Source organism: Rhinichthys klamathensis, unplaced genomic scaffold (genome assembly GCF_029890125.1).
Source record: "Rhinichthys klamathensis goyatoka isolate OS25496 unplaced genomic scaffold, OSU_Roscu_1.1 h1tg000734l_1, whole genome shotgun sequence".
NCBI classification, from domain to species: domain Eukaryota; kingdom Metazoa; phylum Chordata; class Actinopteri; order Cypriniformes; family Leuciscidae; genus Rhinichthys; species Rhinichthys klamathensis.
The window spans coordinates 46,646-72,139 of NW_026607147.1; the positions used below are offsets into that span (position 1 = coordinate 46,646).

Sequence of the window (25,494 nt, forward strand, 5' to 3'; positions counted from 1 at the left end):
TCTCCATGTCACACTCCACACAAACACTTGGATATGCACACATTTATTTAGGTTAACGTTAGAGCGAGCGGCAATGCCAGACAGATTATCCCTCTATATGTTTAACAAATCAAATTCTGCAAATTGTGTCTGTGTGGAATTGATTGGACGGTTGTGGTTTGCTATTGGCTGATCTCATGTGAGTGACAGGTTATAGCCCCGCCCCCCTCATCAGAGAAGAGAAGAGATGCTGCAAGAGGAACTGATTATGAGTCGAGATTACCAGGAACATGAGTTTAAAACAACAAGGATGAATTGTTTAGAATAAACACTGAAATGTTCCATTAAAAAATAGGAATTGTCAATTTCATGGTGACTTTAAGCTTGTATGAACGGTTGTTTGCTAATTCAGGCCTGCCCGCCGTGACCAAGAGTTCTGGTTATTTTTGCAGTAATGAGCAAGGAGGCTGCCAAGCAAGATGAGGTTAAGAGTAAAACGGCCTAATAGCAGAAAAGAAACGAGCTGACATGCCAGAGCAAAGATAAATCCCCATGATGCATCTCACACTCCTGCACTGAACACCAGTGTGTGACCCAGCCAGTCCTGGGCATTAACACCTCGCTCAAGTCAGCTCATTTCTGTCTTTTACACACACACATGTTTATTTCTCTAGAGTCTTTCTCTGCTCTTTTACTCTAATAGGTCCCAAAGCAGCAGTGAAGCTGTGATTGATGCTGCTCTCTGTCCGTATCACACTCACACACACACTCACACACACGCTCGTTTTCTGTGCACTTTGTCATTTCAGCCTCCTACACACACAATCACACATACAACTACATTTTAAAATAACTTCCCCTCCCTCTTGCAGCATCTCTTCTCTTCTCTGATGATGGGGGCGGGGCTATAACCTGTCACTCACATGAGATCAGCCAATAGCAAACCACAACCGTCCAATCAATTCCCCACAGACACAATCAAGCCCCGCCCACATGTGCTCTTGTTCCTGAAGCGCTTCACTTGATATACGACACTATAGACTATAGCAACTTCCCTTTAATGCCGACTTTAATTCGTTTGATCAAATCCCAGAGCAATAGTAACAGTGTTGCTTGCCTTAGCAAATCCCAGTAAATATATAAACGCATACATCAGATGTGTTTTTGTCAGTATCATGTCTCAATATTCAGATTTTAATGATCTCCCCCTGCTTTCACAGTGTGAACGCTAAGTTGTTCCCGCCTGTTTTATCTGAGGGACTGCATGCGTGGCAGATGCGTCTGGATGAACGTGTTCTCCTGCTGTCAGTCAGCGTAGCGGCTAGCACAGCGCTGTCGCTAGCAGATCCTCACGCCTCACACACAAGCTGCTAACTGGAGTGGTAGTGGGAAGGCAGCCATGAGCGAGCTGTTCACATATGCACAGCACCAGTATAAACACACATTCACTCTTTACATTGGTGTTACATTCATGATCCTGGCAGATACTTTAATGCAAGTGCAACTTAAAGGAAGTGTGAGAGAGTGTCAGTTTCCAATACTGTGTTAGGAGTGTGTATAGTGTCCTCGTCGCGCCTCTCACTCAGTGATGAAGAGGAGAGTAGAACACCTATTATCCCACAGCAACGTTTTCTGACCCTCTCTAACTCATCAGAGAGACCTTTCGGTAGTCCACCCCATACTGGGCTAGCGTACCCAAGAACTGGCCGGATAAATGTCAAATATACTTTCATTAAAACATCACCCGCGTTTTTAGCAACACAGAGATTCACAGTGGATTCTAGGACGCACCTTCGAAATCATGTACTTAATGTGGGCTGGGCTTGCTTGTTTGTTTTTTAATTTTTGTTTAATGTAAAGCCCCTTTTACACCCAAAACATGCGTGTGTGTGTGTGTGTGTGTGTCTTTGGTCTTTTCCACATGAAGAGAGACATCCCTAATGGAGAAATGCGTTGTAGAGTTTCCTGGTCATTTGTATTTTTTGAGTATGTCTTCCTTGTGTAAGCCACAGAGTTTAACCACAAAGTCAACAATGAAGAGTGTAATTGTTTGAATATTAAATATTGTTTGAATACTGTAAGCCATTGGAAGGGGGGACATTCTGGGAAGTGTATGACACATACAGTAGCTACACTTCTTTTGGTTAGACAACATGTCTGTTTTTAAATGGACTTCGTGATGTGGTGTAGTTCAGGTCGCTGCCAGCAGGGGCTCGCCGGACCGTAGACCAGCTCAACGCACTCCTTCTTACACAGTTTGCCTCTGAAGAAATGTGAAATCCTGCATTTTACTTTCATAATATAACATATATTGAAGTAAGTGGGATTTGTGACTTCGGCCATGAAGGGAAGTCGATTAAAAGCCGTGTTATTCACAGGGTCACTAGGGTTACAGTGAGATCGTGATGACACCACTGAATCAATCACACACCCCTATTTGAGGTTTCGAGAATACATTAATTCATCTTCATACTTAATACTTACGGTTAATGTTGTGTAAGATAAACTTTTTAGAACCTTTTTTATTACTCCAGTCATATTTCCTACAGGTCCGTTTATCAAAGAAATAATGATAATAAGAATACAAAGTAAGCAAGATTTATTTCCTTAATTTTATTTAAAATCAATAAATGACCTAGTTCTGGCATTAAACTGTGGATGGTGCCGGCTGATGGGTCCTTAAAGGAGAACTCCGGCGCAAAATGAACCTTTGGTCTAATTACACATTGTTACCTAGTCAACCGTTATCTGAGATTTGTTTTCATGATTATCGAATGTAAATAGTTTTATCTCTAAAAACAGTTTAGCCTATAAAGCTAGTATAACGCTAGTATATTGGGCATAGTGTAATGACAAATAAAAATCGCTTGTTAATACCACTAACAAGGCTGAAAATAGCCCCACACTAACACGGTAGCATAATGAGGGTCCCTACCTTCAAACCGAAGCATTGAGAACTTTGTCAGTGTCCAGACAGTTTAATAAGAAGATATTTAATACATACAGTCAACTTCGCGTATACAGGCAGAAGCCATCTTTGAAATACAGTCTCTACCAGTCGATCTACGAACGCCGATCCAAGCCTGCTGTTCGCGCTCACCTTATCACAACTTATAGCTCGTTCACATCTCACCAGCGCACTTGGATCGGCGTTCGTAGATCGACTGGTAGAGACTGTATTTCAAAGATGGCTTCTGCCTGTATACGCGAAGTTGACTGTATGTATTAAATATCTTCTTATTAAACTGTCTGGACACTGACAAAGTTCTCAATGCTTCGGTTTGAAGGTAGGGACCCTCATTATGCTACCGTGTTAGTGTGGGGCTATTTTCAGCCTTGTTAGTGGTATTAACAAGCAATTTTTATTTGTCATTACACTATCCCCAATATACTAGCGTTATACTAGCTTTAAAGGCTAAACTGTTTTTAGAGATAAAACTATTTACATTCGATAATCATGAAAACAAATCTCAGATAACGGTTGACTAGGTACCAATGTGTAATTAGACCAAAGGTTCATTTTGCGCCGGAGTTCTCCTTTAACTCAGGTGGTTGCTGTTGCATTAGCGGCCAATGAGCTGCGCTCAACATTCAAACAAATACCATATATGATGTCATATGCTGTCGCCAGCCAATGTTATGTTCGTGTGTAGACGCGTGCCTCAGACACCGGTCACGCTGAAGCCGTTCCCCAAAGCATTCAGAAAGGGAACCGCAACTCACTTGCTCTGACTATTTTAGGAAATTGAAATATGTGAAACATGTCTTAAAGAGGCCATATTATGCCCTTGCTGTAGTTTCAGGCTCTACTAGAACAGGTTTTCCTGCTTGAATGTTGATTATTCTCCTCATATTCTCCATTGTTGCGGCTCCTCTCTTCCCAGTCTGTCAGTAACGCTCTATTCACTTCCTGTCTCTATGAAGCCCCTCCTTCTGAAAGCACACTGTACTCTGATTGGTCGGCTGGAGCAGTGTGTTGTGATAGGTCGAGTGCTTCGAGTGTGTTTGGGAATGTCCCGCCCCTTCCCATAACCGCCAGTTTAACACACTACTAACTCACTCAACCAGGCCCCGCCCCTTTTATTCTGCTTATGAATTATTATAATGAGGAATATTGTGACGTGTTCGTTCCCGGAAGAAACTCAAGACTACAATGGAGGCGTTTCAGGAGTTCAGGAACACTGACACTGATATAGAGGAGAACTGGAGCTTTCTCATGATCACACAGCAACATCACACACTAAACACAGATGAAGATGGGAAAAGACAAAATATGACCCACTTATGAAAGTAAATAAGGTCAATTTTGTTTTCATGTTAAAGGTGCTCTAAGCGATGTCACGCGTTTTTTAGGCCAAAACATTTTTTGTCACATACAGCAAACATCTCCTCACTATCCGCTGGCTGCCTGTCCCCTGAACACACTGTGAAGAAACGCGATCTCTGTAGACAGCCCAGGCTCCACACACAGCAACAAAAACAAACTGGGCTAACCCGCTCCCCGAAACATGACAAACAGTTCCAGCCAATGACTGACAAGAAGGACTTGGGGTGGGGTTAGTGCGCGGATGAGGAGGAGGAGGGTCTAGCTAGCCTCCGTTTTGTTTGACAATACTTTAAACATCAACAAGAAGTGACGTCACCCGACATCGCTTAGAGAACCTTTAACTAAGAATGACAGTGATCATAGAAGAATAGACAGAACTACAGTAACATCAGAGAATAGAAACTGTTCAATAAGTCAGTGAGTAATAGTTAACTCTTCCTCACATGTGATAAAGTACTCTTGTATTTCAGGAAGAAAGAAAGACATGAACTGAGGGCTTTAAATGTGGAGATGAATACTGATTTGACTATTTCAGATAAGGCTGTTTCCTTTTCAGGTGTGTGTGTGTGTGTGTGTGTGTGTGTGTGTGTGTGTGTGTGTGTGTGTGTGTGTGTGTGTGTGTGTGTGTGTGTGTGTGTGTGTGTGTGTGTGTGTGTGTGTGTGTGTGTGTGTGTGAGGGACGATGTGAAGGTGAAGCAGCACATGCTCTCGATTCAGAGATAATTTATTACACACACACAGCCTTGAATTGCTGCCAAAGTTTTTCACAAATGGAGAGCTGAAGATATTATAACATCTAAAAGCAAAAGCACTCGTAGTGCTGATTAATCTCTCTGTGCCCTGAAAGATCTATGAGGAGTTTATTGCTCTTTGTTTTATACTTTTATTCATGTTGAAATATTTATTCTAATTAATTATTGATCTTAAATAATTGTGTCTGGATAGCATTCTTTTTTACTTTGTCTGTATAGTGTTCGTTTAGTGTGTGTGTGTGTGTGTGTGAATGAGTGAGTGAGTGTCAATACTTCATGGTCAATGTTAGCCTGTGGGCGGGTCATACACTGATGATACTAAACTAGTCTTTACAACATCAAACTACTCACTAAGCCAAACCTCTCTACCTCCCCTGTCACCCCACACACACATGTGCTTATTAATTATGAAACAGCTGTGTATTACAGTTTTAAATAGACAGATCTTTTAAATATCGAAGGTCCATACCTTTTCTTGTATATTTTTTGATTAGATGAGATATAATATTTTAATCTGTCATATGGTCATGTTATATTGAACTTCACCTATGGGGCATGTTGTCACACTTCCATTCTTTCAGGGTAAATCAAGAAAAAAGTATACACTGTATTAATGAAACAAAACCACATAATTGTACTAGACATGTGAAATGAATGTGGGGTAAAATAAAAACTCTGAACCTTAAGGAGGGTTACACAAACTGAGAAAGTCTAAAAGCATTATATATTAGACCCGCTCTCTCCTACTAGACTCAGACTCGTATTGTAATATGATTTTATAGGCGTCATGCCCATGAAACCTGATCTGTGGGAGTGTGTGAGCGGATGTCAGATCAGAGCTGATGTGTTTTGATCTGGAGACGCAGGATGTTTCTGTGGTTGATGTCGGACTGTAATTCATAATGCATAAAACGGATGTCTCTTCTATTATAGATGACCAAAAACCAGCTGATAGACTGTCTGAATGTTCCCTAAGCCAACAGCCAATCAGATCCTCTGACTGTGACCCAGACAGTTCAGCAGCCAATCAGATCCTCTGCCCTCCCAGACAGTTCAGTAGCCAATCAGATCCTCTGCGACCCAGACAGTTCAGCAGCCAATCAGATCCTCTGCGACCCAGACAGTTCAGCAGCCAATCAGATCCTCTGCGACCCAGACAGTTCAACAGCCAATCAGATCCTCTGCGACCCAGACAGTTCAGCAGCCAATCAGATCCTCTGCGACCCAGACAGTTCAGCAGCCAATCAGATCCTCTGCCACCCAAACAGTTCAGCAGCCAATCAGATCCTCTGCCCTCCCAGACAGTTCAGCAGCCAATCAGATCCTCTGCCCTCCCAGACAGTTCAGTAGCCAATCAGATCCTCTGTGACCCAGACAGTTCAGCAGCCAATCAGATCCTCTGCCCTCCCAGACAGTTCAGCAGCCAATCAGATCCTCTGCCCTCCCAGACAGTTCAGCAGCCAATCAGATCCTCTGCCCTCCCAGACAGTTCAGCAGCCAATCAGATCCTCTGCGACCCAGACAGTTCAGTAGCCAATCAGATCCTCTGCGACCCAGACAGTTCAGCAGCCAATCAGATCCTCTGCGACCCAGACAGTTCAGCAGCCAATCAGATCCTCTGCGACCCAGACAGTTCAGTAGCCAATCAGATCCTCTGCCCTCCCAGACAGTTCAGTAGCCAATCAGATCCTCTGTGACCCAGACAGTTCAGCAGCCAATCAGATCCTCTGCCCTCCCAGACAGTTCAGCAGCCAATCAGATCCTCTGCCCTCCCAGACAGTTCAGCAGCCAATCAGATCCTCTGCGACCCAGACAGTTCAGCAGCCAATCAGATCCTCTGCCACCCAGACAGTTCAGCAGCCAATCAGATCCTCTGCGACCCAGACAGTTCAGTAGCCAATCAGATCCTCTGCGACCCAGACAGTTCAGCAGCCAATCAGATCCTCTGCCCTCCCAGACAGTTCAGTAGCCAATCAGATCCTCTGCGACCCAGACAGTTCAGCAGCCAATCAGATCCTCTGCCCTCCCAGACAGTTCAGCAGCCAATCAGATCCTCTGCCCTCCCAGACAGTTCAGCAGCCAATAAGATCCTCTGCGACCCAGACAGTTCAGCAGCCAATCAGATCCTCTGTGACCCAGACAGTTCAGTAGCCAATCAGATCCTCTGCGACCCAGACAGTTCAGCAGCCAATCAGATCCTCTGCGACCCAGACAGTTCAGTAGCCAATCAGATCCTCTGCGACCCAGACAGTTCAGCAGCCAATCAGATCCTCTGCCCTCCCAGACAGTTCAGCAGCCAATCAGATCCTCTGCGACCCAGACAGTTCAGCAGCCAATCAGATCCTCTGCGACCCAGACAGTTCAGCAGCCAATCAGATCCTCTGTGACCCAGACAGTTCAGTAGCCAATCAGATCCTCTGTGACCCAGACAGTTCAGCAGCCAATCAGATCCTCTGCCCTCCCAGACAGTTCAGTAGCCAATCAGATCCTCTGTGACCCAGACAGTTCAGCAGCCAATCAGATCCTCTGTGACCCAGACAGTTAAGCAGCCAATCAGATCCTCTGTGACCCAGACAGTTCAACAGCCAATCAGATCCTCTGCCCTCCCAGACAGTTCAGTAGCCAATCAGATCCTCTGCCCTCCCAGACAGTTCAGCAGCCAATCAGATCCTCTGCCCTCCCAGACAGTTCAGCAGCCAATAAGATCCTCTGCGACCCAGACAGTTCAGCAGCCAATCAGATCCTCTGTGACCCAGACAGTTCAGTAGCCAATCAGATCCTCTGCGACCCAGACAGTTCAGCAGCCAATCAGATCCTCTGCGACCCAGACAGTTCAGTAGCCAATCAGATCCTCTGCGACCCAGACAGTTCAGCAGCCAATCAGATCCTCTGCCCTCCCAGACAGTTCAGCAGCCAATCAGATCCTCTGCGACCCAGACAGTTCAGCAGCCAATCAGATCCTCTGCGACCCAGACAGTTCAGCAGCCAATCAGATCCTCTGTGACCCAGACAGTTCAGTAGCCAATCAGATCCTCTGTGACCCAGACAGTTCAGCAGCCAATCAGATCCTCTGCCCTCCCAGACAGTTCAGTAGCCAATCAGATCCTCTGTGACCCAGACAGTTCAGCAGCCAATCAGATCCTCTGTGACCCAGACAGTTAAGCAGCCAATCAGATCCTCTGTGACCCAGACAGTTCAACAGCCAATCAGATCCTCTGCCCTCCCAGACAGTTCAGTAGCCAATCAGATCCTCTGCGACCCAGACAGTTCAGCAGCCAATCAGATCCTCTGCCCTCCCAGACAGTTCAGCAGCCAATCAGATCCTCTGCCCTCCCAGACAGTTCAGCAGCCAATCAGATCCTCTGTGACCCAGACAGTTCAGCAGCCAATCAGATCCTCTGCCCTCCTAGACAGTTCAGTAGCCAATCAGATCCTCTGCGACCCAGACAGTTCAGCAGCCAATCAGATCCTCTGCCCTCCCAGACAGTTCAGCAGCCAATCAGATCCTCTGTGACCCAGACAGTTCAGCAGCCAATCAGATCCTCTGCCACCCAGACAGTTCAGCAGCCAATCAGATCCTCTGTGACCCAGACAGTTCAGCAGCCAATCAGATCCTCTGTGACCCAGACAGTTCAGCAGCCAATCAGATCCTCTGTGACCCAGACAGTTCAGCAGCCAATCAGATCCTCTGCGACCCAGACAGTTCAGCAGCCAATCAGATCCTCTGTGACCCAGACAGTTCAGCAGCCAATCAGATCCTCTGTGACCCAGACAGTTCAGCAGCCAATCAGATCCTCTGTGACCCAGACAGTTCAGCAGCCAATCAGATCCTCTGCGACCCAGACAGTTCAGTAGCCAATCAGATCCTCTGCGACCCAGACAGTTCAGCAGCCAATCAGATCCTCTGCGACCCAGACAGTTCAGCAGCCAATCAGATCCTCTGCGACCCAGACAGTTCAACAGCCAATCAGATCCTCTGTGACCCAGACAGTTCAACAGCCAATCAGATCCTCTGCGACCCAGACAGTTCAACAGCCAATCAGATCCTCTGTGACCCAGACAGTTCAACAGCCAATCAGATCCTCTGCGACCCAGACAGTTCAGCAGCCAATCAGATCCTCTGCGACCCAGACAGTTCAACAGCCAATCAGATCCTCTGCGACCCAGACAGTTCAACAGCCAATCAGATCCTCTGCGACCCAGACAGTTCAGTAGCCAATCAGATCCTCTGCGACCCAGACAGTTCAGCAGCCAATCAGATCCTCTGCCCTCCCAGACAGTTCAGCAGCCAATCAGATCCTCTGCGACCCAGACAGTTCAGCAGCCAATCAGATCCTCTGCGACCCAGACAGTTCAGCAGCCAATCAGATCCTCTGTGACCCAGACAGTTCAGTAGCCAATCAGATCCTCTGTGACCCAGACAGTTCAGCAGCCAATCAGATCCTCTGCCCTCCCAGACAGTTCAGTAGCCAATCAGATCCTCTGTGACCCAGACAGTTCAGCAGCCAATCAGATCCTCTGTGACCCAGACAGTTAAGCAGCCAATCAGATCCTCTGTGACCCAGACAGTTCAACAGCCAATCAGATCCTCTGCCCTCCCAGACAGTTCAGTAGCCAATCAGATCCTCTGCGACCCAGACAGTTCAGCAGCCAATCAGATCCTCTGCCCTCCCAGACAGTTCAGCAGCCAATCAGATCCTCTGCCCTCCCAGACAGTTCAGCAGCCAATCAGATCCTCTGTGACCCAGACAGTTCAGCAGCCAATCAGATCCTCTGCCCTCCTAGACAGTTCAGTAGCCAATCAGATCCTCTGCGACCCAGACAGTTCAGCAGCCAATCAGATCCTCTGCCCTCCCAGACAGTTCAGCAGCCAATCAGATCCTCTGTGACCCAGACAGTTCAGCAGCCAATCAGATCCTCTGCCACCCAGACAGTTCAGCAGCCAATCAGATCCTCTGTGACCCAGACAGTTCAGCAGCCAATCAGATCCTCTGTGACCCAGACAGTTCAGCAGCCAATCAGATCCTCTGTGACCCAGACAGTTCAGCAGCCAATCAGATCCTCTGCGACCCAGACAGTTCAGCAGCCAATCAGATCCTCTGTGACCCAGACAGTTCAGCAGCCAATCAGATCCTCTGTGACCCAGACAGTTCAGCAGCCAATCAGATCCTCTGTGACCCAGACAGTTCAGCAGCCAATCAGATCCTCTGCGACCCAGACAGTTCAGTAGCCAATCAGATCCTCTGCGACCCAGACAGTTCAGCAGCCAATCAGATCCTCTGCGACCCAGACAGTTCAGCAGCCAATCAGATCCTCTGCGACCCAGACAGTTCAACAGCCAATCAGATCCTCTGTGACCCAGACAGTTCAACAGCCAATCAGATCCTCTGCGACCCAGACAGTTCAACAGCCAATCAGATCCTCTGTGACCCAGACAGTTCAGCAGCCAATCAGATCCTCTGCGACCCAGACAGTTCAACAGCCAATCAGATCCTCTGCGACCCAGACAGTTCAACAGCCAATCAGATCCTCTGTGACCCACACAGTTTGGAAGAACTTAATTAGAGGCCAATAAAAAGGTCGTTATGAAGAACATCCTTCCTGCTGAATCTGATCCCATTTCATTTGATGAATTGAATTAATCTCATATTTTAAGAAAAGTGTTATCATTTATGTAGAACATGTAAAGTTATTTGCTGCACCACTTTAGAAGAAGAGCCTTGAGTCGTTAATATGAAGATGTAATTACTCTCAGAGCGCCTTTCCTATGATTGCATTAGTGTTTTCTTTTCCTTCGTCTTTCCTCCCTTGAGTTCCTTGTTTAAATCCGTGTTGAAAGTGTAAATCCGTGAGTTTTGATTTGTCTCCTGACTGCAGTCCGGTTTGCCCATGAAAGCTTCCTCAGGGCTGAATGTGTGTGTGCTGAATGTGTGTGTGCTGAATGTGTGTGTGCTGAATGTGTGTGTGCTGAATGTGTGTGTGCTGAATGTGTGTGTGCTGGAGTTATCAGTGGATGCTCATGAGTCTGTTCTGCTTATTTCAGGGAAGATGTTCAAGTCATTAGACTTGCCGCTGATCGTGGAGTTTATGCTAATGTTCTACAAAGACAAGCCCATTGATTGGCTGTTGGACCACATCATGTGGGTGAAGGTGTGCAACCCAGAAAAAGACGCGGTAAGAATTATACATCTGTTTCCTTATTACAATCACTCTTAATATTATTTGTTGATTCAGTATCATTATTGTGTCTCTCTTTAACATGTGTAAAGATTGATTTTAATAATAATAGAATGCGTAAAATCTTTCAGAAACGGACTCTGCATTTTGATATTACACCTGATTGATAGAGGCCATGTTAGTCTCTTTTCAGACTAAAACCTAATACAAATCTGGCAGTGACAACCAAAGTCACATTAAGAAATGGAACAACTAGCTGTTAAAGTCGCAGTTCACCTAAACATTTTACTTCTGTCTTTTACTCTCCCTCGTGTCGTTCCAAACCCATAAGACTTTGAATCATCTTTGAAACACAAATGAAGATATTTATAATGAAAGCTGCTTCTGTCCTTCCGCTGAACGTCCAGGAAACCAAAACCTTGAAGCTTCAAAAGCCTCATGAACACAGCAGAACAGCAGTCCCTGTGAATCGAGCGGCTTAATCAGTCTTCTGAAGAGACACAATCACTTTATATGATGAACAGATTTCATTTAGGCTTTAATTCACATATAAACCGGGCCTAAAACTAACTTTCTGCCACACATGCCAATGCCCAGTGACTCACGAAAATGAACCGGCCATTAATATTCTTTACCGGCCATGAAACTGTGTTTGCAAACACAGGCGATAATGACACCAAAATTCACAAATATCTATTCCAATTTCAACGCCACAGCTAAACCTACTAGCCTAACTAATATACATTTTAAACATTATTAAAGATAACTAAACAATGAAATTACAAGCAAAAGCACAAATAAATACAATATAACAAAGATACAGATTAAATAAACAGTGTGTTTCACGTAGGTCTGATAGTATTTTTCAGGTGCAGAAATGTAATAAAATAAGCAAATGTAAAATAACACTACTCAGGCTTCACTGTATAAATTAAACATCATTATTAATTAATCCTTATTAAAGTTATTCAGTCGAGAGCAGTGAGTGATTGTCTCTTTGTCTTTGTCGTGTGATTAACATTATAAACACAGACCTCATCAGGAATATTAGACTACTGTCACTTTAAGAGTGAATGCACTGATCTAATACACTGATACACGCGTTTACTTCCTCACCTGTTTATGTTCCCTTAACACATAACCGACTATGTTTACTATGTGCTCGCTATCTTTAGACATGATTGTGAATTTGTCGCTGGAGCACAAGAAGACGTGAACGAGCTCAGTTTAGTGTTCGTGAGCGGTCTGAGACGCAGCTTTCTGTGCGAGCGCCTCGGGTGTTTCCACACACACACAAACGCGAGTGACGAAACGAGCTCCGTTTCTTTGTTGAAAGTGTGTGTAGTCGTGATAGGACATAAATGATGTCGTCTGTCCCGCAGAAACATTGTGACCGTCAGAAAGCAAACCTGCGCATCCGCTTTAAGCCGTCCCTCTTCCAGCACGTCGGGACACACTCTTCACTCGCTGGCAAGATCCAGAAACTCAAGGTGATCTGTCTTATTCAGTTATGTTTTTACTAAATTCATTTATTTATATGTGTGTGTGTGTGAGTGTGTGGGTAAGTATAATAATTTTCCTCATTTGTAATCCTCCAGACAGCGTTCTGCCTCAGGTCTATGTTCGTTTCTCCTCAGAGATTGTCCGAATTACAAGCCAGAGAGCCAGAAGGCACTGATTATAATAATTAAAGCTGCAGTCCGTAACTTTTTTCAAGTTAAAAATATTCCAAAATAATTATTTTAAAAAAAAACATATTCAGCCAGTGTTCAAAACTATCTGCTTGCCGTAGCTCGATTCAAAACGGTTAGCTTGTAATAATGATTTTATTTCCAGTGGTACTGGTGGGTTTCCGCGGGAAATTCGAGCATGTTTTTGCGTCATTACGTCACATCCGTACACATAAAGAAGGAGTTTCGGCTAGCTATACTGCGCGTGAGGATGTTGACGTTGGTGAGAGTAGAGATGCCTTTTCTCGCAGCACTTTACATAATTGAACTTATGGCGGATCCAGAAAGATCCAAACAACAATCATCAGTGTCAACTGGAGATTCAGCAGTTATAAAACTCAAAAGACTTCGTACTTCGGATTTAAAGTGGCTAGAGAAAGAGAAAGAAACCGTCTCATGCGAACACAAGGAACATAGGCAGGGCGTTTGGTGCGTGAACTCCGTGTTTTGAAGGGGTTCAAAATGGAAGAAGAGACGCTTTTTTCTGCTGGACAAGTAAGACATTTCAATAGTTCAATCGTGTAACAGTCCGTTTGCTTAATTCACACAGTTATGGAGTTTCCTTTGTTGTGCCTTTCTCGTTTAGCTTCTGAACTACAGGTAACCATAAATCACATTAAATGTCGTCACGCAAAGCTGATGTTGTTAACATTAACAATTTGAGAACAAAGTATAATTTGCACGGTTCGACATGATAAGCGATCGTTAGATTTAATCAGCGCGATTTACTGCAGTGCAATCTATGCATTTTCCCCGTAGTTGATCTGAACAAAAGTGAATGTTACTTACTTGTTCAGAGGACATTTTCCGGTGAAAATTCTTATGTTGGTCATCCTGTACTTCCAAAAAGTAGAATGTGTGATTCTGAATGCCAGTATCCACACCGGCGCTGTGACCGCGCACTCTCCTCACAACATTGTGTTCATCCGCGCTGTTTCATGCCGATGTACAACTCACGTAAAATTAATAATTCCGCGAATGAATGCAATTGCTTCAAACAGAGATGGCGACAAAGAGGAAAAGCTACGGACTGCAGCTTTAATAATGCTTATATTTTCATCATGTTTATTCCCTCTGAATGAAGAACACTATGGATCGCCATGGCGACGAGTGTTCGTGTGACACACCTGTTCCCTGTCGTGTTGATTTCTCTCCTCGGCTGTCGAGCCGAATGTGTGTGACGCTCCGTTTATCATAATACCTGCCTCAATCACTGCCGTTATTCCGAGTCGCTAGTCATTCATTTACTAGACAACTTCTTTTATTTATGCGTTTCATATCAACTGTTGACATGTTTCACTCTACAGTTTTTGGGGTAAACCCACGTGTGTTTGAGGTTTGATTTCATAAACACTCAGAAACGATCCAAAGCATTCCAGCTGTCGTCTACCCACATCCCAACCCAGTAAATATACTGGGATATTACTGTTTCAACTGAACAGAATTAGCCACAGTCTGACCTATACTTGACTATCTTCTGTTCAGCTTTTACACACACACACACACACACATGCATGCATACAGATGTATATAAGAGTTTGTATTTCATATAGTTAACTATTGATATCTTCCCGTCTGCCTGCTACGCTTCTCTGTCAACCATAAAAAGTGACATCATCCATAGCAAAGCTCAGCCGTACTGTTATATTATATTAAAGTCCCCCTGTAACAATTGTAAATAATCATTTTATCCCTTAAAAATTTAGTTTGAATTTTTATTTGATCTGTTAACCTTAGTTAATGTTCTATGAACTAACATGAATGATCAAGGTACAATTGTATTGCTCAAATATGAATACATTCTGTAAAAATGCATATTGCATAATACATATAGTTCATGAAAGCTAGCTAATACATCATTGTTATCATACTTGCAAAGTTTTACCTATGAAATTTATGTATGTTTCAACGTAATAGCTAAAGAAACACACATTTGACCTGTAATATTTTAATGTTTACATTATTTTCTGGAGAATTCGTTCTGTAGAACTTCTCATTTTAATATATATATTTCATTTAGCACATTTAAGTTCAGCACTGTTTTAATTTGAGTGTCATGTTTGTTTTTTATCTAGTATACATTTAAAATGGTTGATGATTCTGTTATCAGCAAGTACAGTCAAACCTAGTCATCGGTATCGGTCAAATCCACTATCGTCGACCTCTATTAAAAACACCACATATAAACAACATTAAAAACTGGATTTTCACCACTGGGACTTTAAGAGATTATATTTCATGCATGCGCATTAAGGTTATATCATGTTTAATGTTGTCCTTTGAAAGTCTGGGTCAAGGATGAAACAATAAAATATAACCATAAAAGACACTTGAAAGGGAGTGAGATGCCATAAAAAAGGCATTTAAATGTAACTTTAATGTTACAACAATAAAAAAAGTTGAAATCTTTTATTTGGAGATAAAGTTGCAGTTATTGAAGGAACACCGCGCACTCTTTATGAGGCCGTTGTGTGTGTTGTGTTCAGGATAAGGACTTCGGGAAGCAGACGCTTCATAAGGGTCACGCTAACCCGCTCGCCGAGGTCACCACCAGCCTGAAGACGTACCAGCACTTCACTCTGGAGAAGGCCTATCTGGGGGAGGACTTCTTCTGGGCCTTCACACCGGTGGCCGGAGACTTCATACGCATCCGCTTCTTCACACCCGTGCGTGTAGAGAGGTGAGTACACACACACACACGCACACACACACACACACACACACACATCAACGCCAACATAATCTGACAGACACTCTTATCAAAAAGCATCAACAATTGTGCAATTTAATTAGAAAAATCGTACCCAATATTGGTGTCTCCCTATTGGAAGATCTGTGTCAGGCTGGACATGTAGAGCATTTCTTTGTTGTGTGTGTGTGTGTGTGTGTGTGTGGTTTCCAGCTGGTCTACACATCATGCTCTGGGGAAGCGCGGGGGTCCTCGGGGAACGGCAGGGCGTTTGTGGAGCTGATGAAAAGCTAATAATCAATTAATCACGACTAATCGCATCCAAATTAAAGTTTGTGTTTACGTAATATATGTGTGTGTACTGCGTATAATTATTTTGTATATATAAATACACACATATGCATGTATATATATATTTTAAAAAAAACGTTTTATACATGAAATATTTATATATAATATAAATTATATATAAATATATTTACAGTATATACATGCAAATATTTCTTAAATATATACATGCATGTGTGTGTATTTATATATACAAAATAATACACACACATATTATGTCAACACAAACTTTTATTTTGGATCAATCGTTGCACAGCACTTCTTTATTCACATCATTTACAACATTTTCTGGACAGAAGTTTACAGCATGTCTCCAATATTACTCCTTAATAAAAGCAAAAAAGAGGATTTGAAATGCAAAAAGTGAAGAATTTAGTATTGTAACTTGCAGTGTAGAACTATTATTATTAATGTAAATATTATTTTTGACAGTACTATTGTTAATTTACAACAGTTATAATAATAATAATAATAATTATTATTATTATGATTCAGTTTAATAGGGTTGCTAAAACACCAGTGTGACTGTAATGTGGACTGAGACACAATCACAACTAAAAACAGTCCATTTTAAAGTCCAGCTACAGAGTCAACATAAACGCGTACTAAGGAACACTGAAAAGCTTTATTTATTTACTTGCCTGTCGTGTGAGCATTAACCAACATCAGAAGATCATAAACATCCAAAAGTGGTGTTAAATTTTTGAAATATTAACTTGAAATCTCAAAGGAGACTTCAAGTAAATATTTTACGGCCAAGGGGTTCGGCTGACACGAACGTTTGTGAATCTACAACTCCTCTTCTCCAGCACGACTCTGGCTAACGCTAGCGCTAGCGGCTCGCTGAAGGACGGTCAGTCCAGCGCTGATGTCAGTGAGTCAGACCAGCGGAGGGATATACGGGACAATCCTGGTTCTTTACAAGAAAATAAGGGACACTCAAAATATTTGTACTGTATCGCACAGTGTTTGTCATTTCAGTGTCTGTTGTTAAGTATGTGTTTTAAAGGTTCTCAGACATAAACACATTGTTTTGCTTAAAGTATTTGTACAATTGAATTCTAAAACGAATTTTAAGGTCTTACAAAAAAAGTCACATTACACTCAAACCATCGTTCAAAATAACAGCATTTATCTGAAATATAAAGCTTTTGTAACATTATACACTACAGTTCAAAAGTTTGGGGTCAGTAAGAACTCAAAGAAATTAAAGAAAGTAATAGCCTACATTTATTCAGCAAATATGCATTAAATTAATCAAAAGACATTTTTAATGTTACAAAAGCTTGATATTTCAGATAAATCTCCTTTGAAATGTCTATTCTTCAAAGAATCCTGACTCTTTTTAAAAAAAACATTAATAATAATCAGAAATATTCCCTTTCAGTCGAGAACGTCAGACGTAGTCGACGTCGACTGAATGGGGATCACGCTAGGGAGCCAATCGTCTTCGAGTACAATAGACCAATTTTCAGCCGACGTCACAGTTACGTCACGGCGCTAGCTGGTGGCAGAACAAAGGGAAAACTGGAGGCGGTGAATACAAACCAGCACAGATTCGGCTACAAAATAAGGATCTTAAATTCTTCTTCTTATTATTAAATGTCATCTTGTTGTGTTGTTGGGTGCAAGAATCAATGGAAAATTAATATGCTTTATCTGCAATTTTTTATTTCTAGAAATATTCACCTCATTAAAATTGCACCGTAATGTCACTCTTTACATTGTCGTCTTCTCGGCGCTGGCTCGGCAGAACTGCAGATCGTACACACACGTCTTGCACATCACCATTCAGCACATAGTTATAGGCATCTAAAGATTTACATGCCCTCCGTTTCTCTATCAGGTTGGTGTAGAAGTCAGTTCACTCAACCGGAGGTAACGTTAACGTTAATCCTGTCAGATCCTCAATGAGTGTACGGGTCGGCCAATCTGGTTCCGTCCGATTAAAATTAACTTTTGCAAATAACAATCGTGGTCCTGGACAGTGAGTGACCTTGCACATTAAGATAAAATCGGATTTTCTCCAGTCATTGTTAAAAACAAGCTAACAAAACTTGCAGACTTTACGTCAGTGAAGCGGCCAGAGGGATCGTTCTGCCACCACTTAAGCTCCGCCCACATAAAAACGTCACCATGTTTACCAACTGAAAATTGGTCTATTGAACGAGCCAATGGAATTGGCGTGCGTGACGACATCACACACTCCGCCCCCGCGGCGCGGGTATAAATACAGAAGTAGATGCACGCACTAGTTGCCTTTCGCTTTGGAGCCGATCGTTTGATGTCTCTGAAGAGTGCTGTTGTTTACAACGAGCGAGTGTGTGTCGTGTTCTTCTGGAAGACTCTCCCAGTGCTGGCGGTTTCTACAGCGTGAGTGCAGCGGTGATCACGAGCTTTGAGCTCTCAACTGCTGTTTTAACAGCAACAAACTTCTAAAGGTTTGTGTGTGTTGACGGCTGGTTAGAGGGCGGAAAAGTGAGTGCTTCACTGTTTCAGTTCCCTGTTCAGTGTTGCCACGGTCATTCCCCTGTGTTCTCCTATTTCCTGAAAGAGCAACACGGGTGCGTTTGCGTCTTTTTCAAGATTCCACCTGTGCGTTTCTGGATGCGGTCGTTCCCTTTTCCTCTCTGACGGTCACAATTGTTGCATCACGTGTTTGGGCTTACAGCAGGCTAGGGTTGTAACGGTATACCGGTATGGCGGTTTATTGCGATATTGACATGTACGATTATCATATCGTGCACATTTGCTTATCCGCGGTAAAAAAAAAAATTAAACCTGCACTGCCGCATGCAACTTCTTTCAGCTTGACTGCTTAGACTCCAACCATAGGCCTACCTGTACAGCGCTGAAAATGTCTGAATCTCTATCTCCCGCCGAAAATAAAATAAAATCTGCAGTATGGGAATATTTTGGATATCCGAAAAACGATCGTGGTGTTGTCCTTGAAGATAGATATCCAGTTTGCAAGATATGTGGACGAAGAGTGGCTGCAAAAGGAGGAAACACGTCGAACATGTTCTCCCATATTCGGGAACACCATCCCTCTGTGAAGATAAAGGTAATTCATAACTTGTATAACTTAAGGCCATATTATTTCTGTCATGCTGAGGGAATCCCGGTCTGTCAAAAAGACGCACACCAGTCTTTTTGCGTTACAATACAGATGCCACGTAAAATGTGCGATTTGATAGATACTAGATGGATGAATAAATCAAAAATAGCTGTGCAGTAAATCAAATCGCGATGTGCGTGTCTGTGAATATACAGCGCAAAAAGGCTGGTGTGCGACCCCCTTAATTCTATATTCAGCGTGTCTCTGTATGAATGAGCAGCGCTGTTTCGTCTACCAGATCTAGTACACACTCAAGTACGCATGATGCTCATGGTTTTTAAAGCATCTGCTGTCTCACCCACTATGTGAAGACGTGAACACATGAACATATCCAGACAGAGAACACTTAATGAGCATTTTATAATTGTTTTTAACAATTCTCATAGGTGTTCAGTACAACCTGTAAAAAAAGTTTGGTTTAGCCTGAAGAAATAATGACTAAAATATATTACTATTGTGTATAGTTTTTTTGTCCATGTTTTAATATAGTAAACCTCTCTTGTGTAGACAAACAAAAGTTGTTACATTTTATCTGATTGCATTTTCAAAAATACATTTTGTATTCAATCACAGAATCCAGACCAGTTAAGTTATATCAGACAACCCAGAATTTCTGAGGAAATAAATATACATTTCATAAAGACTCTATTGTTCTTAAATAATAATTAATAAATTAAAAATGTTTTTTTAATACAATTTATTAGACATGTTTCAGTATTTTAAAATTTTGAATTAGTTTGCCCCATCCAACTTATTTAAATTTCCTATTTAAATCCATGTTGTTAGTTTATTATGTGTGTATATGTAGTGTAGCTGATGATGATTATAATAATAATGATAGTTTACTTTAATATCGTATACCGTGAAACCGTGATATTTTCTGAGACGATTATCATACCGTGAAAATCTCATACCGTTACAACCCTACAGCAGGCTGAAGCAGCTTTTGTGGACGGTTCATGTTCCCATTGCGGGAATATGACTGTCGTGGTGTTGAGATCGAGACTCGCCTTCGTCGGCGAAGCGCGAGTCCCCATTACCATGCCCCACCCCTGGGTGCCGTGTGGGATGGGTGATTGGAGGATAGTGATGGATGTCTCGCCCGGTAACCATTCCCTGTGGGCTCCTCACTCCTCCATCACACTGCAGCCGATGGAATTCCTGTTGAACGTGCTGGTCCGTCTGTAATGGACCGATCAGCCGTTTCAATTGGGGTTCCCCCAGAGGATAATGATAGAGGATGGATGTCGATAGCAGCATCGGAGGGTGAGCTGGCCTCTGGAGATGACGACTCGGCTGTGTTATCTTCCTCTGGGAGTGTAATATTGCCCGAGCCAATTCAAGAAATGTCAGGTATGAAACGGGCCGCAGAGGCTGCCGGGCTCGAGTGGAACCTTAGAAACCGTGTCCCGTTCAGTCTCGGTTGGAGGATTGGTATCTCGGGGCGGGCCGCGCTGGTTCTCAGCTCGCCGCCCCAGTGCCTTTCTTTTTCGAAATGTGCATGGAGAGCTTACCAGGTTGTGGACGGCACCTTTCTCTGCCAGAAACTGCCTGAATAGCTTTTCCCCCTCGCTACCCTTGAGGGAGGACCGGTGAAGGGTTATGAGGTGCACCTGTGCCCGGCGGCTGCTGCATCTGGGGATCCTTGTCTCCCCTCGCAGGCCTGTAAGCTCGCTTCAGGTTTGGCAGTCAGAGCTTACAAGGCCTGCGGGCAAGCCGCCTCCTCTTTGCATACCATGGCGTTGTTGCAGGTCTCTCAGGCCAAAACACTCATGGACATGCACGAGGGTAGTCTAGACCATAGCTGTCAACATTTGGTTTTCAAAATCCGGGAGATTTGTGCTGGGGTTGCGACTGCGCAACTGGGTTATAGGTTGCCAGGTTGAGATGACAAATGGGTTGAAATTGTATATGATGTGTGGATTGTGTGTAGGGGTGTAACGGTTCAGTACATTTTCGATACAGCAAAAAGAAAGAAATGCCAGAGAAATTTCCTATTTATTAGAAGAAAAAATATTTTTAAATAAGTTTTCCTACATCTTGGTTCATTCAGGTTTATAAATGGGGGTAATCTTTGAAGGATGAACAAATAATGTTTTGGTCATCACATTAAAAATAACATTTAAATATAGGCCTATATTTATATATATAATATTTAGATAATATTTGAGTTTTGAAGTGCTGGGAAAAGATGTGAAGGACTTGAAAGCATTTCACTATTCCAGCCAAACTTCCATGGTTACAGTTAGTGTTAACTTACTATATTAAATCCATGGTGAATGCTGCTGATCTGTTGACTAAAGTCTATAACTAGTTCATTCACGGCACAATATTCTCATGGTTTCCACGTCAGCGCTGTTTGATCTGATAGAGATCTACTGTTAATAATGGAGAAATTTGAATGCTTCTTCTCACTAGATCTCGCAGCGATGTTATTACTTCAGTGGCGAATTCAAATGTTTTCTTCACTGGATCTCTTAGCGCTGTGTTGTAACAGTGTCGCTTGATCGAGATCGGCTCGCGCTGCACAGATGTTGCTGGTCCGAACTGATAAACGGTCCGTGAAGCACAATATAATGAGTAGCGCAATTTCGTTCCGCTTTCGTTACGTTTGCCATTTGATGTTGCGCAACGTTGTGGTGGTCGCGCCGTTGCGCCAGCGCGGATTTTGTCTGCAGGAAAAATGGTCCAAGGAATCGTTCGGTTTGTATGCGTACCGAACCGGAAGCCTCGTACCGAAACGGTTCAATACGAATACATGTACCGTTACACCCCTAATTGTGTGAATATAATGCATTTAATACAAGATCTGGCAACTGGTCAACATTAGACAAACATATTGGTCCGATTATTCATAAAGGAGTTTGGGCCATGCAAATTACGGGAGTTTCCCGGGAGAAATAACAAACCGGGATGGGTCCGGGAGATAGGGCTAAAAAACGGGAGAAACCCGGGAAAAACGGGAGTGTTGACAGGTATGGTCTAGACCGTGCGCTCATGAGTGAGCTCCGCACTGCTACAGTCTAGCGATGTCCACTTTAGTGGTCCAGGAGCGCCACCATTGGCTCAGCCTGGTTGAGATGGTGGATGCGGACAAGGTTCGGTTCCTGGACTCCCCAATTTCCCAGGTTGGGTTGTTCGGTGACGTGGTGGAGAGCTGCACCCAACAGTCCAAGGCGTAAACGTAAACGTTGAACCTGGACGGGCCCCCCAGGGATGGAGAAGTTGCTCTTGGAGTGGCCACCGATCCACTCCCTCCAGCCGGTTGGAGTTTTTTAATTATGTGTGTGTCTGTTCTGCCGCTGGGTCCCGTAAAAGCAGGGGTCAGCGGTACCCACATTTTCATAAAAGGAGCAAACTTCTCTATTCCTGGGTCCCCAAGAGGGCCAGTCTGGCGGTGTGTGACCCTGTGTAAAAGCCTTACACCCCTCAGCCCCCTCTTGGTCGCCAGCAGGCAGCTTGGTGCGGTCCGAGGACCCGGTCATCCGCCTTCTCACGCATCCCCTGCCGCCAGTGGAGACAGGTAAGTGTTGCACTGCACACTAACACCATTGTTCTCCACTTTGCTGCCCCACCTTGGGTACATCTGTGGTTTTCTGGGCCTGGTCTGGTTGTAGAAGCAGAAAGAGCTTCCGACCAGTTCGGACCAGTCTGTGACCATCAGACTCGGCTATTGCTCGGCTCCAATCAAGTCAGTGATAATCATCACACTACGTGTTGAGCAGACGTGCTCCTGAAAATTCAGTGATATTCATCACACCCAGTGTTGAGCAGTGTTCCTGTCTTGTGCGTGCTTATCTATGTCCTACTGGTGAAGGACTTGATATAGCCGTTCCCTCCAGCCGATATGAAGGCCAGTTGTTTAAACTCGTCCTTTATTGTACCCAGTATGTGGTGGGTCGTGACCATCTTAGCCCAAGTTGGTCTGCAGCATCTGACCTGAGCTTGTACTTCAGATCTCTACCTTCCGCACCACGGGCCATCCTGTGTCTTGCGTGCGAGGGTTCGAAGTATCAGTACAAAGTCCTACCCTTCGAGTCCTCCATAGCCTGTTGGGTCCTCAGGTTAACTGGGTGAGAGCAATCTCGCCCACGGGCTGAGTATCTCTTTTTCAGTTTGGAGAAGGACTCCGTCCAACACGTCTCTTCAAAAGGAGAGTGTGTTGGCTGGTGCTATTTAGAAGTGAGAAAGGGTCCCACTGAAAGAACTTTCAGAGGATCCTGGGGCATATGGCAGACGCAGCCGCTTGGCTTCCTCTATATGAAGACATATTTCCCCAGTGAGCCTTCTAAGAAAGCGGCTATGCGGTTCATTATCACTGTGCGCAGGCTCAAGTTCAGTGATTTTCGTCGCACTCATGTGTTGAGCAGAAATGCTCCTGAAGTTCAGTGATTTTCTTCGCACTCACGTGTTGAGCAGAAATGCTCCTGAAGTTCAGTGATTTTCTTCGCACTCACGTGTTGAGCAGAAATGCTCCTGAAGCTCAGTGAATTATCACACTCAAGTGTTGAGCAGAGTTAAGCAGTGCTCCTGTCTTGTGCGCCCATGTTGCTTGCACCTACTGTGCTAAAGTCAGGAGTGGAACAGGTCTTGGGACGGGGCATGATGGCACCCGCGTTCAACCCCTGGAGAGATTTCAGGCCGGTCCTAACTGGACGCGGAGGTTCAGGTGGCTATCGCAGGAATATGTGGTAGTTACCATCACTTCGGCGAGCACTTCTCGGTCATTTCTTTGCTCTCTTTCCTGCAAGATGGGTTGGAGTAGACTGTTTTCCTCCACCCTCAAAGTGATGTGCCTCTGTTATTACTTGACGCACATCATGATTAGGGTTGGGTTCCAATAGGGAACTGGCTCCGGAACTGACGTAAACGGTAGTAACAAGACCGAATAAGAACGAAAATTTCGGTGCCTGATTTCGGTGCATAATTTTTTTTTACCACCCCCTGTAAAACATCTCGCGGCACGAATGTTCCAATACATATAAAAAAAACATCTCCTGTTAACCAGCAGAGCATTCATTCTGTTGGTTTGTTAAATAAGAGAAGATCTAGCGCTGAAATGTGTTTTTTAAATCAAGTGATCAAAGTGCTCGTTGCCGCTGCGATCAGTGGCGTGGATACAGTGTTTTCTCTTGTGGCTCGCGCAGACGCGCACACCCCACTGTCTTCACTCGGACGCGCGCTTCAATCCGTTGCGGAGACTCTCTATTCGTTCCGGTGAAATCACAAAATATAATGCACACAAACGTGTCTCTGCTTGATATACAACCACTGATGAGCATAATTGGTTTTGATGGGAAAAAAAGAATGTACGAATGCGGATTAGAACCCAGAACCTTTGACACGCTTGACGAAAGTTCAAGTTCAGCAGGCTGCCAGTGTCTCTATAGCACGCAGTGTGTTTATCGTGCAATTTATACACGAAAATTTGTTTTTATGTGCATATGATACGCATTTTTCGCATGCATTTGATACGCACTTCATTGCGAGTAATACACACGCATCCCACACCACTAATTCCACCCAAACGTATAATACACTCGCACCCCACACCACTACTAAATCTACCTTAACCAAGCCATGCGTATCCTATGCACGTAAAAACTAATTTTCGCGTATAAATTACACTATAAACACAATGCGTGCTATAGAGACGCATTTAGTGTGATCGGGTTGCGACATCACAGATGATGATAACAGCAGCCGTTCCTCTTCAGGTAAGTCTAGTAGGCCTATTTTAATGCCAACTGCAAATCTTGCATATCAAGTAAGCTAGCAAACACAAGCGTGCCGCACAAGCCCTCAAAAGTAAAGCCAAAACGTCTCGATCGCCCCCCAGTGACCGGTCCTAGTATAGGTCATAAACCCCACCTCCCCATGTTATTCAAGGGGACGTGAGACCAACTAAACAATTAAATTGCACTTCACATATCTTTTTTCCAAAGATAGTTTCTGTCATTTACTGTAGTTTCTATCACGTTGATGTAATTTCAAGTGTTTGTTTTTAAAATAAGTTTGTTTTTAGTTAGTTATTTGATGCTATAAAAACAGTGCTGTGACATCATGATTGACAGCTGTGATTGACAGGTTCTCTGTGCAAAGTAGTCACTGAAGCACCAACGGACTTTTTTTCATAATGTTGACTATGTGGTTAGTAATTGTATTTACCTAATTTTAATGAGGTACTGCAATCAGCAGACATCATTGGAGAGGAACGGAGCAGACAGAGGCCACTTAAGAAAAGTGCAGGGGTGTGTGCTTGCGATTGATTCAGCGAGAGTGAGGGCGGGGCCTTGATTTCACAGCTTTACTTCCTGCTCACGACTGTGCATGTCAGGTCCCGAAAACGCAAGTGCGCAGACTCAAGTCCCAAG

General features: G+C 43.7%; 1 protein-coding gene across 1 annotated transcript in view; it reads left to right on the forward strand.

Moving 5' to 3' along the window:
- Positions 1–25,494, forward strand: part of mgat4b (alpha-1,3-mannosyl-glycoprotein 4-beta-N-acetylglucosaminyltransferase B) — a gene marked incomplete at its 5' end in the record, with an annotated part of 183,262 nt that overhangs the window by 45,485 nt on the left and 112,283 nt on the right. Inside the window, 3 exon segments of the mRNA XM_056242630.1 lie at positions 11,102–11,232; positions 12,618–12,725; positions 15,452–15,645. Of these exon segments, the coding sequence (XP_056098605.1) occupies positions 11,102–11,232; positions 12,618–12,725; positions 15,452–15,645 (433 nt within the window).